General features: G+C 36.5%; 1 protein-coding gene and 1 long non-coding RNA gene across 2 annotated transcripts; one reads left to right on the top strand and one right to left on the bottom strand.

Annotated features, from left to right (window-relative positions):
• The first annotated feature begins 2,803 nt into the window (after positions 1–2,803).
• On the top strand, positions 2,804–16,217 carry LOC142542343 (formin-like protein 20). The gene is made up of 17 exons (XM_075648935.1): positions 2,804–3,420; positions 4,370–5,070; positions 5,148–5,369; positions 5,446–7,466; positions 7,770–7,899; positions 8,870–8,941; positions 9,857–9,955; positions 10,033–10,074; positions 10,416–10,496; positions 10,576–10,626; positions 10,705–10,786; positions 11,330–11,424; positions 13,655–13,726; positions 14,207–14,323; positions 15,030–15,098; positions 15,196–15,262; positions 15,333–16,217. Exons 1-17 carry the CDS (start codon positions 3,348–3,350, stop codon positions 15,485–15,487), a joined length of 4,149 nt encoding a protein of 1,382 aa, XP_075505050.1. The 5' UTR covers positions 2,804–3,347; the 3' UTR covers positions 15,488–16,217.
• LOC142542347 (uncharacterized) lies at positions 13,120–13,648 on the bottom strand. The gene is made up of 2 exons (XR_012819505.1): positions 13,264–13,648; positions 13,120–13,185 (listed from the first exon to the last, which is right to left on the bottom strand). It is a non-coding gene; the product is annotated as an uncharacterized LOC142542347 (long non-coding RNA).
• Positions 16,218–16,698: the final 481 nt, after the last annotated feature.

The following is a 16,698-nucleotide window of genomic DNA, read 5'->3' as shown; positions in this document are numbered from 1 at the left end:
GCATTGTAGTCGGGGATTCACCGCTTACCTTCGGGTATGGATATCCTATGTGTTCTCATGTGTACGTAGGTTGAAATCTCTGATCAGAGTATGGTGGTAATTATGAAAGGGGTTTCATAGATTACACCATCGATGCAACTACGACATGACACATAGTATCGATTCATTGACAACTCTCGATAAACCAATGGTTGTCGAATCGGTCGGGATATATGAGTTGAAGGGACCGTACTGTACGCTAACCATAATTGAATGGTTCTTGCAGGCACTATCATTTGATACCTAGGGAATCATGTAAGCGATGCTGCTAGGCGTTTAACATGATTCGTTGGGTACTATCAGACTTGAGTTCTGACGTTCTTATTATCAAAGAGTTGATAATTAAGAATGGAGCAACTGGGTATGCTCATATAAGGACATGTTTAGTCCGAATCACATGGAGATGTGAACCTACGGGTAGTTGTATCAATGAACCATTGAGGGCCACATAAGTACTAGCTTTCTAGATCCCGTTGAGAAGTAAAATTGTTCAATGTGTTGAACGGCTTGTAAATGAGTTTATAAGCATAAATAAAATAGAAGTATGACTTCTATGAGAGAAATGTGACTTTTAATTTGTGGAAGTGTTCCTAGATTAAAAGTTGGCCAAATAAATAATGTATTTGAAAATTGTGATTTTCATAAACATTATTATGGACTAAATTAAATTAATTCAAGTGTTGAATTAATTAAACATTAGTGGACCTAGTAGAGTCCAAATAATTAAATTAATTCAAGTGTTGGATTAGTTAAACAATATTGGGCCTTGTAGAGCCCAATTAGAAATAATTATTCAACTAGTGATTTGAGTGAATTCAAGTAATGTTTATTAGTCTCAAATATGTTTGAGATAATTAAAATAAGTCCATGGATTTTTAATTGTTAAAAATCAAATAAGACTTGCATGCATGGGAGGTGAAAAGTTGGGAGACAAATTTTGCAACATCCAAGGCATGACATGCCTTTGGAATTCACACCTTTTTCCCACAACCAAGACTAGTCTTCTCTCCTCCTATTTTTGAAGGGGCATGGCCGAAACTTGCATAGAGGATTCTCCAAGTTTTTCTCTCATTTTTCTTCTTCAATAGTTGAGGAAAGAAAACACTTCTCAAAGAAAAATGCTCTAATTTTTCTAGTGCAAAATTAGAGTGGTTCTAGCTTGTTGGTGGTGAGCTTAATATTTGAGCAAGGTGGGCTCAAAGAGAAGCTTGAAGATTGTCTTGCCATTCAAGAGCTAAGGTGTTTACACCTTAGTTGGAGCCATCATCAATCTTTTAAGATTGATAGGTACATTTCTATAAACACCCTATGTATGACATTTTTGGTGTTTTGTATTTGCTACACATCTAGTATGAGGTGTTCGAATTTTTCATCTTGAAAAACAAATTTTGAAACTTCCGTTGCGCATTCGGGCACCTAAAATCGATCCATTTCACAAGAGTTCGGCTCGGCTCGACTCGATTACATCCCTAGTGATGAAACATGAAAATTGATCTTCCATTAACTATATTTTTATCTCGGGGCTTTAAATCACTATTTTTCAAGAAAATTCGACATTTTTTTTTTACATATGACAATATAATCATCCAAAATTGGGTGCAAATTGTCGGCAAAGTCATCCAGTCAAATAAGTTGACGCATATTTAAAACGATTGTTAGAATGGGGGAAAAGAATTTTGAAACGGAAGGATGCGTTCAGACGAAGAATTGCATCTATAAATATATGCATTTATTCATAATTCAAGTATCTCTTTTTCGAGTTTAATCTTATAAGCATTAGAGTGCTTAGTTCTATAATATTTGTGAGATGTTTTGTTCTCCTGTATTAAAAGAGTGTGTTCTATTTGAAAATACAGTGAGTGAGTTGTACATCATAAAATATTATAGTGTAAATCTTTTCATCTTGTCCGTGATTTTTACCATAATAATTTTTAGATGTTTTCCACGTAAATCTCAGTGTCTAATTTATTCTTTATTTTCATATTTATTATCTCAAATTACCGTACGTGAGACCAACACAAAACAAGAAACAAATAGATATTGATTAATTATTTAAGCTATATTGATATCATATTCTCAAAATATTTTTTTAACGTCGACTCTAATTATTTTTCCACTATTCTTCGACTGATCAATTTATGTCAAGATTAATTTAATCGATCGTTAACATAAATTTGAAACAGTTTCAAATGTCAAACTGACCCTAACATTATGCATATAAGATTATCTATATTAAATTTGCTAAGTCTGTGGTCATTACGTATCTTCAATGTCAAATAGAATTGAGACAAAGACATGATTAATGTAATTATTACATGCAACTTTCGAATGATAACCAAGTACGTGCACTTTTAGAAAGTGGATAACAATATAAAGCAAGAGGTCACTCCCTCTTGGTTAGTTCGATCTTGGGTGTGGGGCAGTGTCCACACCCCATATGAATGGTGAGATTCCACCTCATGGGAAAAAAAAATTTAAAAAAAAAAAATTGGGTCAGAAAAAATTCCGGTCTTTGGATGGAATAATCCCTCTATCTTCTCCGTTCGAGTTCGTAAGATTTGTTCAATATGATTTATTTAATTAATTTATTACGTTGATTTCGTAAATGTAACCCAAAATACACCCAAAAAAACAAAAAAAAAGAGGACTGCAAATTCTAATTTTTTTTGTTTTTATAAAAAAGATCCCCACCAACGTCCAATCGCACTTTTAAACAGCACAAAACAAACCAAAAAAGAAGCAAAAAAAAATAATAACAAAGAAGAAATAGACAAAATCTGGGTCACACTTACAACTTCTCCGGATCGGGTCTGTCTCTCCGTCGACCCTATGCGACCCCGGTTTCTCTTCTGTCTTCTTCTGTAACTGCTTGCAGCTAACGACCACATACATGGCTGCTGAATTTCGTTTCTTCTTGTCCTAATACGATTATCCTCAATCTCAATCCAAAGTAGCAATCATCTCCTTTAATTTCGCCTCGATTGCCCAAAAAAAGAGTTACCTTTTAACTACTGCCATTGCCACTTCTTTCTGTTTCTTGGTTCTTTGGTTTTCTGTTGATTCTGCCAGAATGTGCTAGATTTATTGTTCAATTTTTGTGATGTGAAAAACCCCTGATGGATTTGAGGATTTTTGCTTGGCATTTGGTTGTATCACTGTTTATTTATTGAATTCACAATCGCATTGTGGCAGTAATCGTTGAATTGTGGAGATATTTAGTTAAGAAGGTCAGATTTAAGGAGAAAGTTTGGAGATTGGATTGGAAATCAGGGTTTTGGACCCGATTAGGGGGTAAACAGCGCCATTAGATGGCGCTGTTTAGACGATTATTCTATAAGAAGCCCCCTGATCGGCTTCTCGAGATCTCCGAGAGGGTCTACGGTATGTTTGACTTACTTATCCTACTCATTTACGGCTTCAGTATGTTTAGCATTGTCAAATATATGGAATTAGTAAGGCCATAGAGTTGATGAGCTCGTTGGAGCTTCTTGATTGATTATTGCCATGTTTTGGGTTATTTTTTTACTCTCAACTGCGATACATTTGCCCACCCTTGCTCGCCTTCTTGCTGGTCTTTGACTAGGTTAGCTACGTGATAACATTGTCCGTGTTTGATGCCACTAAATTGGAAACTTCTGTAGTTTTCTTGGATGGCATTTGAAAATGCCAAAGTAGTTGCTTGATATGCATGCAGTGGTGGAGGAAGAGTGGGGGAAAGCACTATGGTTGCCACCGCTCTATTTTTTTTTTGTCAACCATATATTTTTCACCCCCTCTTATCTTAAAATTTTATACTTCAAATTTCGCGTCCCTTCTGTTTATGTTCTGGTTCAGCTGCTGAGTACTAAACTGCTGCATAATGTTGATTTGGCAATTTTATCTTAAATTCAAGTTCATCGCTGATGTATAGTGCAAAATCTCCAAAGGTAGTACGATTCCTTGTTGTGCAACAGGTCTTTGTGTTAATTTAGTGTCTTGAAAGCGTCAAAGCGGTTGATAAAATCTCTTGCCGTGCTTAATAATGAGGAATGCTTGTTAAGTCATGGCGCTTAATCGTCTTCACTAAAAATATCATTATGTTAAAGAATCAGTCGGATTCGTTGAGTGTGACAGATTCTACCGGGTGGATCTTATGTTAAATTGCTACATCTATTCAATTCTCTGATCCCTCCTAATATTTTCTGAAGTTAATTGATTTATGTTGGAACAATGTGATGTTTGAGTTTCATTGAACTTATTGTGTATTGCAGAGGAATTAATTTTAGTGAGCTACCAAGGGTTTTGGATTATTCAATATGTTGATACAATCTTTATTTGTTTCATAATGCAGTGTTTGATTGTTGCTTCTCCACTGATGTTCTGGATGAAGATGAGTACAGAGCATATATGAACGGGATTGTATCCCAGCTACAGGACAACTACCCTGATGCTGCTTTCATGGTTTTCAATTTCAAAGAGGGAGAACGGAGGAGCCAAATATCTGATGTATTATCTCAGTACGATATGACTGTCATGGATTATCCTCGGCAGTACGAGGGTTGTCCACTTTTACCACTAGAGATGATCCACCATTTCTTGCGGTCAAGTGAGAGTTGGTTATCACTTGAAGGCCAACAAAATGTGCTTTTGATGCACTGTGAATGGGGAGGGTGGCCTGTCCTTGCATTTATGCTTGCTGGCCTGCTTCTGTATAGAAAACAGTACATGGGTGAACAGAAGACACTTGAAATGGTATATAAGCAAGCGCCTAGGGAACTTCTTCATCTTATGTCCTCTTCAAATTCACAGCCATCTCAACTCAGATTTCTACAGTACATTTCCAGAAGAAATTTAGATTGGCCTCCTCCAGATACTCCTTTGGCTTTGGATTGTATAATACTTAGAGTCCTTCCTCTGTATAATGGTGGGAAAGGATGTCGACCAGTAGTCCGTATTTATGGTCAGGATCCTTCTTCGAAAACATCCAGTAGAAGTTCAAAACTTTTGTTTTCAACTTCCAAAAGGAAAAAGCATATTCGTCTCTATCGAATGGTATATAATGAATAAAATTTACATTGATTACAGTGATTTTATTGGATCTTTTCAGCACTTCTTATTACTGAATGCAGGAAGAATGCGAACTGGTGAAAATGGATATTCATTGCCGTGTTCAAGGAGACGTTGTTGTTGAGTGCATCCATTTGGGCAATGATCAAGTAACGGAGGAAATGATTTTTAGAGTTATGTTTCACACAGCATTCATAAGGTCAAATGTTTTGATGCTGACTCGTGATGAAATCGATGTTCTTTGGGATTCCAGGGATCAATTTTCTAAGGATTTTAGAGTCGAGGTAAGGTTTTGTGTTATAATGCATTGTTTCTTAAATCCTGGAGTTTAAGAACTGAATGCATTTTTCTCTCTGCCAGGTACTCTTTTCAGATGCAGATTCTGTTCCACCTATTGTTGCCGCAGAGTCTGCAAGTGAAGATGGAAATGAAACAGAAAGTGCTTCGCCAGATGAATTTTTTGAGGCAGAAGAGATCTTCAGTAATGTAGTCGATGGGCATGATGTGAAGGGCGAGTCTAATAATCAGACAGTTCAGCCTAGTGCTCAGAATGGTAGGAGTCATCATGAGGTTGCTGCTCGCAAGGATAATTTGGACCATCATGCATTTCAAGACTGTGCTTCCAATGAAGGTAGTTATAGACCAGACCACAAGTTTGATTCTAGTGTTAAATCTTCAAAAGGAAACACTTTGCACGACTGCCATGCTCAATCAAAGTCTAGGACTGTTATAGCTGATAATGTTTTCCTATCAACGAAGAGCATGGAAAAGCAAGGTTCACTACAGAAGTTTGCTTCTGATAGCATTAAGGATATGTCTGATAAGGGGCTCTCAGCCATACCCAAGAAGCAGCCATGTTCCTCATTAAAACCTTCTGCAGATTCAGTTGGTACCAGTAAAAAGTCTAAGCAGCAAGAGTCACAGGGCTCTATGACAAGACAGGCCAAGCCAACTGCAGTATCCAGGTGGATACCTTCGAATAAGGGTTCTTACACTAATTCAATGCATGTATATTATCCGTATTTAAGGCACAACAGTGTGCCACCTGATTTAGCTGCTGGCAAGGATTCCCCTCCTTGTGGAAAAGCTAAGCTACAGGCTGTGACCGCATCTTCTGAAACTTCGGTAACCGGTGATAGAACTGAATCAGGCCGGGGAAGGTACCGTAGTCCAACCTCATCAGATTTGTCACCATCTCGAAAAGCTTCTTTCCGAACTTTGCCTTCATCACCCCTGGTGAAACACGAGGCACTAGAACTTAGTCTAGCTTTTCAACCACCTTCATCTCTTATTCCCCCACCTCCTCCCTCTTCTTCTTGTTTGGTTTATAAATCTTCTTTGCCTCCTATGACAATTGCACAAGAAGTAGAAAACCCATCCTCATCAACTCTAGTCCTGCCATCCAATCATGTATCTTTTACTCCATCTCCTCACCCTTCTCTATTTTCATTTAAAAGCACCATAAGTTTTTCTTCTTCGGAATCTCCTTCATCGCCCTCACTTCCGCACCCACTTCCACCTTCAACAATTTCCACTACTACAAGCTTAAGAAAAACTATCAACTGCAATCTTTCCCTGCCTCCTCCTCCACCACCATCACCACCCTACAATTCCACCATACAGAATGTTCCTCGGCCGCCACCGCCACCGCCACTTACTCGCGGACCACCTAAACAAATCTCTCACAGTACGGGAATACCTTACTCTGTTCCCCCTCCCCATTTACTTTCTATGCAGGGTAATCCTCCTCCAGCTCCACCACCCCCCAGCCAAGGCTCTCCATTTTCTTCACGTGTCACTCCATCCACACCACCTATATCCATCTTGCCTTGTGCTCCACCACCACCACCACCACCACCTGCTCCTCCTGGCGGTTCACTGCGTCAACCATCTAGTGCACTACCTCCTTTGCTGCCTCCAACGCATGGAATGCCACCTCCACCGCCACCTCCTATACGTGGAGCTCCATTTCCGCCTACTCCTCCCGTACCTGGAGCTCCGCCACCGCCTCCTCCTTTGCATGGTTCCCCGTCACCGCCTCCCCCTACACCTCCTATGACTGGTGGAGCTCCACCATCTCCGCCCGTTCCAGGAGCACCAGCGGCACCACCTCTTCCTGGATGTCATGTTCCTGGGCCACCAATACCTCCAGGGCCTCCTAGATATCCAGGCAGTGCACCTCCTCCACCTCCACTATTTAGTGCCAAAGGACCTGCAACAGATGGAAGTGGAATATCCGCGGGGAGAGAACGTCCTCTCGGATTGTCAACTGTCACAACACCTCGAAGATCCACCTTAAAGCCACTTCATTGGAGTAAGGTAACGAGGGTGCTACAAGGAAGCTTATGGGAAGAATTCCAGCGGCATGGGGAGCCTCAAGTGTATTCCTCTTTCTCTACTGATACACTTTTGTGGGTTAGAATTGCCAAAGTGCATGTATTTCTTCATCATTTGCTTTGTTCCGTTCTTATAGTTTCCAGTATCTATTTTGCATTTTTGCGCCCCCACCCCCACCCCAAATGGCAAGGAGTTAAGCTCATGTAAAATCAGCATTACTCAGACATAAACACAAGTCTATTTACCGGGTTTTGAGTCTTTAATTTTTTTTTTAACCTTCATTGCTTATTCTGTGTTTTACATTCTTTATTCTCTTAAATTACTAATGCATTGCTTTCTATTCCTAGTACATCAGAATTCGATGTGTCTGAACTTGAGACTCTTTTCTCCACCACTGTCCCAAAGTCAGATAATGCAGGAGGCCAATCTGGAGGACGTCGAAAATCTGTTGGATCTAAGCTTGACAAAGTCCATCTGGTAAAGTTGTTTGAATATATTATCTCTTTTGCTGAATTTGTTTGAGGGTGATTCATTGAATAAATTTAATTCTTTGGATCTCAAGAATAGGCCAAAATGCATTTTTTCTAAATTCCTGAAATCATCTGGTAGATGATAAGTAAAATGGCATTAATAAATCGAGGTCATCTTAAAATGTTAATTTCTTTCAAGTTTGGCATCATGGACTTGGGAAACCAAATACTTGTTGTGATCTAATAACCATGAGTGTTTATGAATGTCAGGAATTCAGAATCTGCCATTGAGGGTACCTCTCGAGGAGACCTTTTATTGACAGATGATACATTTCCATAATTTTTTTCTTTCTAAGCTAGAACCATTTGAGTGAATGTGCCATTTTTAGTATCATCTGCAGGCCCAACTTTGATCGGAAATGGGCTATCCTCTAGCGACCAAAGAAATCGAACAACTTCTACTGCATTCTAGTAGCAAATATAGAAATTGAATTTGAGCGTTAAGCTCTAGAATATTCAAATCACCTTATAGATCACAACAATAGTTGTTTGAGTAACGAGCATCATTTTTTTTAAAAAGCAAGAACCTTTTTAACTTTAATGGACTTACAATTGTTGAAGAATGCATCATACAGCACAAAATATGAAAGTCATAGATGTTTCTGTCACGATGACACCGCTTTGGCGCTTATCCTTGTACTTTGTCTGATATTGTTCGATGACACCGCATAGTATTACAACTTCAGAATGACGACTATGTGTGCTTTCAAAGAATGGTAGGGTTGTATATTTTTTATGCTAATTTATATGTTTAGAGGGTTTTCTTTTTATGTGAATCTGTACAGAGTTCATTTTTTCCCCTTTTTTGGGCTGTCTCTCTATTAGCTGGGGTGGTCCACGTGTTATGCAGGGGACTCAATTTGTGCTTTTATGAAGTTTTCCCGTCTTTAGTTAATTCTAAATAATCTCCTTGGTAGATTGACCTAAGGAGGGCAAACAACACTGAAATTATGCTCACGAAGGTGAAAATGCCACTTCCTGACATGATGGTAAGTGTAAGTTGGTGCATCTCTGCTATGTTTTACTCTCCTGATCTGAAATGGAGATTTTAAATCCTTCAATGGTGTAACGTATGCTTGACCTAGCTTATCTTACAATTTTTTCTGTTTGCCTTTTGTTCCTACTGATTTTAAGAGATCTCCATTTAAACATTTATTAATGCCAACATTATTGTGTTGTTTCCACTATTAAATTTTCTACTTTAGTCACCTCATCGTGGCAATTTTGATTCACAATAGTCTATTGAATTTTGTTGTTTCCAATTTTAAGAGATCTCCATTTGAAACAATTATTAATCCTAACAAATGGCTACAGATGCTGCATGACAAATTATATAGTGTTTTATTAAGTAATTGTTTTTATCGCTATGGAGTAAAGTACTTAAATTATGTTATAGTGTATAAATTCATAGAATTTGATCATGAATGGAATATATTGAATCAAATGTAAGTTCAAATCATCTAACACTTAATTTATGTTTTAGAGAATGATAAATTAAGAGAAAAAAACAATCACAAATCACTCCAATTCGAGTAAAACATGATTTTGATGTTTGTTGGGCTGGTTTTCGGCTGGATTATAAAACCTTAAAAGTTGAGTTGGTCTAAAAATTAGTAAAACCCGTCCAACCTTCACTACTTAGTACTCCGACACCTAATCAAGACAAGTTGCAGTTTTTCGGCTCTTTTAGTAATTTCCTTAGAGTTTGTAAGCACAAAATTTCATGACCATGTCTTTTGACACAGACAAAAGAATAAAAGCTGATTGAAAATTAGTGAAATGAAAACTATGATGGAATTGAAAATTGAAAGAACTCCTGCCAGTAAGACCTCTGCTGCTTCTGCAACTGTGAAAACGTTTTCCACCTTCTTTTCCTGTAAAAGAGAGGTTGGTCTTTTTTACAGGCTGCAGCTCTTGCGATGGATGAATCAATTTTAGATGCCGATCAAGTGGAAAATCTCATAAAGTTCTGTCCAACAAAGGAAGAGATGGAGCTTCTCAAGGTAAAGCTTTCTTTGCTCATGCATTAAGCAATTCATGTCCTCTTTACTTGCCATTAATTTGGTTTTATAATTTTTAGGGATATACAGGTGACATGGAGAACTTGGGGAAGTGTGAACAGGTCAGTGAACTGGATCCAAAAGAACAACCTTTACCAATAATATGTATGTTCTTGCAATGTTAATATAGGTTTCCTCATTACACACTTAAAAGTTTAATATTGATTAAATATTTGCATTTCTGATATAGGTGTCATCTAATCTCCTTGTTTATTACTGGAACTATAAACGTTACCTCTTTTAATAAGAGACATTTTTGTTTGGCAGATGCGGCGCTTGTAAATTTTGTTTATGTTTCTTGTTTCCATTTCCTATTTTCTAAAGAAATGAGTTATTTTCTTGAGTTGTGAATTCTAAAGTTCGTGCATAGTTGGATGTTCTTAATTCCTTTTCCATGTTTTAGTTTTTCTTGGAGCTGATGAAGGTACCACGAGTTGAATCTAAATTAAGGGTCTTTCTATTCAAGATTCAATTTAATTCTCAGGTGAGATTGATATATAATTTTTTTTTAAAAAATAATTACTAATCTGACTCAAGTTGCCTAAGTTGACTGCTTGTCTCAGGTTTCAGATTTCAAAAAAAGTTTGAACATTGTAAACTCTGCTTGTGAAGAGGTTTGTTAGAAATTATAATGGTCTTCCTTTGGCATTTATTATCTGCTGAACTAATCTTACTTTCTTCTCATACTTTAGGTTCGGATGTCTATTAAACTGAAAGAAATTCTTAAGAAAATTTTATATCTCGGAAATACACTGAATCAAGGAACTGCCAGAGGTAAGGATCTATTTATCCTAAGGTGTGAAATAATAATTTAACAACATCATTAGTGGACGGTTTAATTTGCCCATTACTTGTATTCAATTCATCACTCTTATTGTCATTCAGATGGTCAATTTCTTTGTTAGAAATAAGGATATATCCGTGGAGTGCATGTTGACAAATGAACAACCAGAGTACCTTTATCCTCATGCACCCTCTCTTCATGTATGCCCTAGTGCGCTAGAAAGTACTCTTTTACTTTTCTTACAACCATGAATAGACCTTCACAAGTACGAATGCATACATATTATATGATACATCACGTATCCTGCACTTGCATCTTTTGGGTTCATCTTTACCAATCGTATTGTCGTCTAACATGCCCTGCCTCTCCCATTGCAAAGCCCTCTGTAATGTTGACATCTTCTTGTTCACCTTTTAGTATAGTTCTTTTGGGTGCAATTTCTTATTAAATATAAAGATGGAGTTTGACTTTGTTTGCAGCTGAAAGCAGTGGCAAGTGTAACACTGTTTCTAATAAAAAATTTCCTCATCCAGGATCTGCTATAGGATTCAAATTGGACAGCCTTTTGAAACTCGCTGACACACGTGCAACAAACAACAAGATGACACTCATGCATTATCTTTGTAAGGTACCGGATCACAATATTTTTGTCCTTTTTGTTTTAACTTTCGGCAACTGATCTTCCAAATAGATTTTATTTCATTCAGATTTTTATAGCAGACTGTTATTTTTCTTGGAACTGCGAACAGAGTTCGAAACAATAATGAAATGTTAAATTTTTGGCTTATACTGAATGAATCAACATACTTTCCTCAAAAAAGTTAATATGATTTTTGGTATTGGATGCTTTGAAATCCAGCATGTCAGTATCGTTATTGTTGCCAGATCTCAGATAAGTGTCGTCAGTTAAATGGTCGGGGTGATAGAAAAAGATGATGATACCTGATGACATAGTATCTATATCTTTATTCACGGAGTGGCATATCATAGTTCCTTGAGCAAGTGAAGGATAATACTTTTCGTCTATCTACTGTTACGTTTATTTCATCAGGAGTTAATAATCTTGTATGAATACCTCTATACATAACTAAGGCAGGTTCATGGTGAATATCCGGCCACTGTGACCTGGAAATCCCCGTATAAGGATATGAATTTGGAGAACCCTCACATGCATGATTTAATTTTTCTTCTCCAAAATTTTAACTTTTGCTTTTGCAATTATCTCTTTGTACCCTCTCTGTACAGGTGGTATTTTTGACGATCTCGAGTTTTTCCAACACCGATATGCATATAGTATCGTGTCGTACTTGAAAGCACCCATTATTAGGAAGCTAATCATTGTTATTCATTTTGTTGTTGTTTTGTGCTGCGATAGATCTTATATTTGTACCTTATCCTAAAGGATCGGCTTTAAGTTTTTTCCTTTTTCTTTGGTTATAGATGAGCTAATGGGACATATTCAGGATGAAGTACATTGATGTATGTTGTTTGCAGATGATATTGTCCAGATAGACGAAACTAAAGAAGGTGTAAATAAAAAATTAGATAGATGACGTGAAGCTCTTGAGAGTAAATATTTTAGAATTAGTCACTAAAAAACGGAATATTTGGCTTGTAAATTTGGTCATGAATCTAGACGAATGGGTAGCCTGATTAAGATTGAAGGTCGAAAAGTCTCAGGAGAAGTCTCAGAGTGCGAAACTTTTCGATATTTAGGATCTGTTATCCAAAATAGTTACATTATAAAGGATATAGACCATTGAATTAAAGCAGAGTGGATGAAATGGAGCATGACATCAGTAGTCTTATGCAATAGAAGGATGCATGCGATATTGAAAGAAAAATGTTATAAACCTATTGTTCGACTAGCTATGCTTTATGGCTCGAAGTGTTGGGCCACTACAAGGCTACATATGCATAAGATTGCGGTAGCAGAGATGCATGTGTTAAGATGAATGTGTGGCAAAATGCACAAAGATAAAATTAGGAATGAAATGATTATAAGCTATTTAGGTGTAACCTCGTTGGAGGATAAGATTAGGGAAAGACGTCTAACATGGTTTGGTCATGTGAAGAGGAGACTAAACACGGTCTCAATCCGACATATATTAGATGGCAGGTTAATGGAAGGAATTGAAGGAAGGGTAGACTTGTTGAAAACTTGGATAAAAATGTTAAAAATGATATCTTTGATATTGGTTTAAGATATGATATGTAGGAAAATCGCTTAGTTTGGAGAACTATATCGATGTATTCGACTATGTATCTAGCGAGAACGTGTTATGTTGATGATCCTAAAGCAGAGGACAAATCATTACATGCATTATCCTTTTATTTGTTTCACCTCATATTGTGTGCACACGCAATATGAAGACACATATTTTTCTACCTGGATCATTTTCATCTCCGTCAGCATTTATTTTTGTAAAAACTGAACGCACGCATATGAAGACACATATTTTTCTACCTGGATCATTTTCATCTCCGTCAGCATTTATTTTTGTAAAAACAATGTTCACATGAAAGGCAATCATGGCAATGCATAGATGTTTGAAAAAAAAAAGAGGAATTCACTTAAAATTTTATCAGCTTTGGTTCTTAACTTTAACGGACTTAATCTTTAGGATACCACATTTTCTATTTGTTGTGAACTGCATCTATGACTGTTAACTATAAAATGTGGCTATATAGCACTTCAGTGCTTGTGAGAACTCTTTTCTTATTTACCTACCTGAGATGGACGAGATAAGAGGCAATGCACCAGTCCTCACGTTAAATGCTTGGATGATGCTTAGAAGAGGAATTCTATAGTTACTCTGCTGGTATGTGGTTGATTCCGTCTTGCTTTTGTTTCTCAGGTGCTTGCCTCTAAGTCTCCTTCTCTTTTAGACTTCCATGAAGATCTTGTCAGCATGGAAGCTGCCTCAAAGGTTTGTATTTTTAGGGCGAATTACTAAAATCTCCCAACCTGGAGATTTTTTATATCTAAATCTCATTCAATTGATCACATCATAAATCACCATGGCCAGAATTCGGTAAGTTTTTCTAAATTTCTTGAATTTCTTTGAGTAAAATTACTTAATTAGCTTCCCAAAAAAATGAAATCTTAATTATTATTTTTTTTGTACAAGAAAATTGCATTTAATAAATGAAAGATTTTTTCTTTTGGAAACATGGACTTACTAAAAATGTTTATATGCAGTATTTTCTTTTTCAAAATAAGTCCATCCTTAAAATAAATTAGATATCATAATTTTGAACTGAATATTACATTTTTAGATATTGGATTTTTATATGAAAAGAAACTAGTTGGGCGATCTTTTGGGGATGAAAATTTTTCATCAGTTTTTTGGAAATAAGTTAAATTATAAATTTTTCCTTTTGTTTCAATTCTTTGGCTTTTTTGGCAGATTCAATTGAAATCTTTGGCAGAAGAAATGCAAGCAATTATCAAGGGTTTAGAAAAGGTGAAGCAAGAATTGCTTGCTTCAGAGAATGATGGTCATGTATCTGAAAATTTTTACAAGGTAAGTATGGTATTGCACTTGTCATTTCATAAGTGCTGGTGCATCGCAGTATGCTAGTGTACGGGAACATGAGATGCATATGTATGATCCATTGCATTTTATTTTCAGATAAATAGCTTTTTTTTTCAGTCACATAATCCTTCAAAACGTTATGGGTGTGGTGGAAGTTATCAAAAAAAACAAAATGAGTCTAACAAAAAAAAATTGATTGAAAGTGAGGTAATATTGTAATTATAGAAGGAGAGAGAGAGATTAAAAAAATGTAATTTTTGTCAGGCCAAAAGTCGTTATAACTTATAATGTTAGCCTCACTTATTTAATAGCAATGTATGAAGAGCATCAGGCGCATGCATCAATAGCATTGATACTAATCGAAAAGTTGCATTCTGAAATCAAACTTAGAGTGAATTCAGGAGTTCCTCTTGAATTTTTTCACATCATTTTCAATTAAAAATATTGCTGAGAGTCTAACATAACATATTGTTTCATTTTGAGTGTTCCGGGAAAGAGTTTTGGGAACTATTTTTGGTGAAAATTTTGGGAAAATACAATATATGTTTCATTTTGTTTCTACGTATAGAAATTGGGTAGAAATAATTGGATAATTTTTTGTCTTAATATGTTAATTCGTATTAGAAATGGTTGGATAAATTATTTTATCATCTTTGACATTCAGTTGATATCTTATGAAGTTCCTTGTATGCAGACATTGAAGGATTTTGTCTATATAGCGGAGATAGAAGTATCCTCAGTAACAAACCTGTATTCTGTTGCGGTAAACTTCCTGCATTAAAATGAATCTATATGAGAAAAATCATGATAGCATCAGATTGTTCCTGGTAATGAAATCGTTCATCACTCTTTTTGGGCAGGGAAGAAATGCCGATGCACTGGCTTTGTATTTTGGCGAAGATCCTGCCCGTTGTCCATTTGAGCAAGGTGATATTACTGCATATTTTATTTTGGCTTGTTTGCAGATTGCTAAGTCAGTGTTTGACCATATATGCAGTTCCAGCGACTCTATTAAATTTTGTGAGGTTGTTTCGAAAAGCTCACGAAGAAAACTGTAAACAGGATGAACTGGAAAAGAAAAAAGCCCAAAAGGAGGCTGAAATGGAGAACCCAAAGGGAATAAATTTGACACCAAAAGGCACGAAGCACTAAAACTTGCTTTAATATTTTTGAAGTGTTTCCCCCTCAACCATCAGCACTGAGTACATGTTGGGTACAGTCTTTTGACCCACAGATACTGCTGCATGGATCGGCCATGTGCCTTAAATGCCAAATACTGTGGCATGGATCGCCTATGAGCCTTCACTTCCAAATTATTTCGTTTCATGGGACCCAGAAAAATGGAGTGAGAGGGTGCTCTCAAGGCATGGCAGACTGAAATTCTGTATCGGTGACTTTAAAGTATCTCACGCAGTACAGCTATGTAAGTTGGCACAGGATTTGGTAATCTTCTCAATCTTAAATCTCTGATAAGTAACTACTGTTCCTGGGGCTGGGATCTTTTAAAAAATGAGTCATCAGTGGTATGTATGGTCCCATACAATCTGTATTGAGAGAAACTATTAATATGGGCTTCCTTGAAAGCAGAGTCGTTATCTCCATGTATATCCCCCATTAGTCTGATCTGTTTGTGAGGATTGGACTGGAGTTGAAGAGTAGATTCCAAAAATGTACCAACATACGTGTACAATTGTAACCAATCTTGTTGAATCATAGAAGTTATGTTACTGTACTTAGTGGTCAAGATAAGATTGTTGTAAACCTGTAAATAAGTTAAGATTAGATATAGGATAGAAAATAGGCTCTGTATAGTTGAGATTGGGCTATCTCTATATTTGGAATATGGGGCTCCGGTTTTGTAATGGCATGAATTCTCATTTATTCATCATTTAGTTGAAGTGGTAAACATCTTTCATTTGAGAACGAGAAATTAGTTCGATCACACGAAAAAAAGAAGAGAACTCCCGAGGTTGTAATTAACAAAAAAATTGCTGCACCTCATTTGTTAAGCGAGCTGGTCATGATCAACATAAATATATAAATATTGAAATTAACTTACACAGGTCCACCCAATAAGCATTTCTTCTGTTCACTATTTTATTAAATTATTTATTTCCAAATAAAATCGTCGTCTTTCTACAGATTACGAGGGATAATACACACAAATATATTTCTCATTTCGAAATAAGGACCAATTTGATTTAGAGTTTCAATGATTACCACAACCACGAAGGATGATAACTAGATAAATATGTTTCTCGACAAATCCCAAATTAAAAACAACTAAACTTTTGAAAATCACCAAACAAGCTTAAAATGATACTATCACAAACTTGATGATGCTCAAGAAACGGCTCAATACA

The sequence above is a fragment of the Primulina tabacum genome, chromosome 4 (genome assembly GCF_025594145.1).
Source record: "Primulina tabacum isolate GXHZ01 chromosome 4, ASM2559414v2, whole genome shotgun sequence".
Classification (NCBI taxonomy): Eukaryota; Viridiplantae; Streptophyta; class Magnoliopsida; order Lamiales; family Gesneriaceae; genus Primulina; species Primulina tabacum.
The sequence above is the reverse complement of the archived record's forward strand: the minus strand, read 5'-3'. Positions and strand labels throughout refer to the sequence as shown.

What these genes read in the sequence shown, in the direction of transcription:
- LOC142542343 (XM_075648935.1), top strand. Translation starts at nt 3,348, where the DNA reads ATGGCGCTGTTTAGACGATTATTCTATAAGAAGCCCCCTGATCGGCTT. An exon ending in AAGAGATGGAGCTTCTCAAG is followed by an intron (nt 9,956 to 10,032) that starts GTAAAGCTTTCT and finishes TATAATTTTTAG; the next exon opens with GGATATACAGGTGACATGGA. An exon ending in TAAACTCTGCTTGTGAAGAG is followed by an intron (nt 10,627 to 10,704) that starts GTTTGTTAGAAA and finishes CTCATACTTTAG; the next exon opens with GTTCGGATGTCTATTAAACT.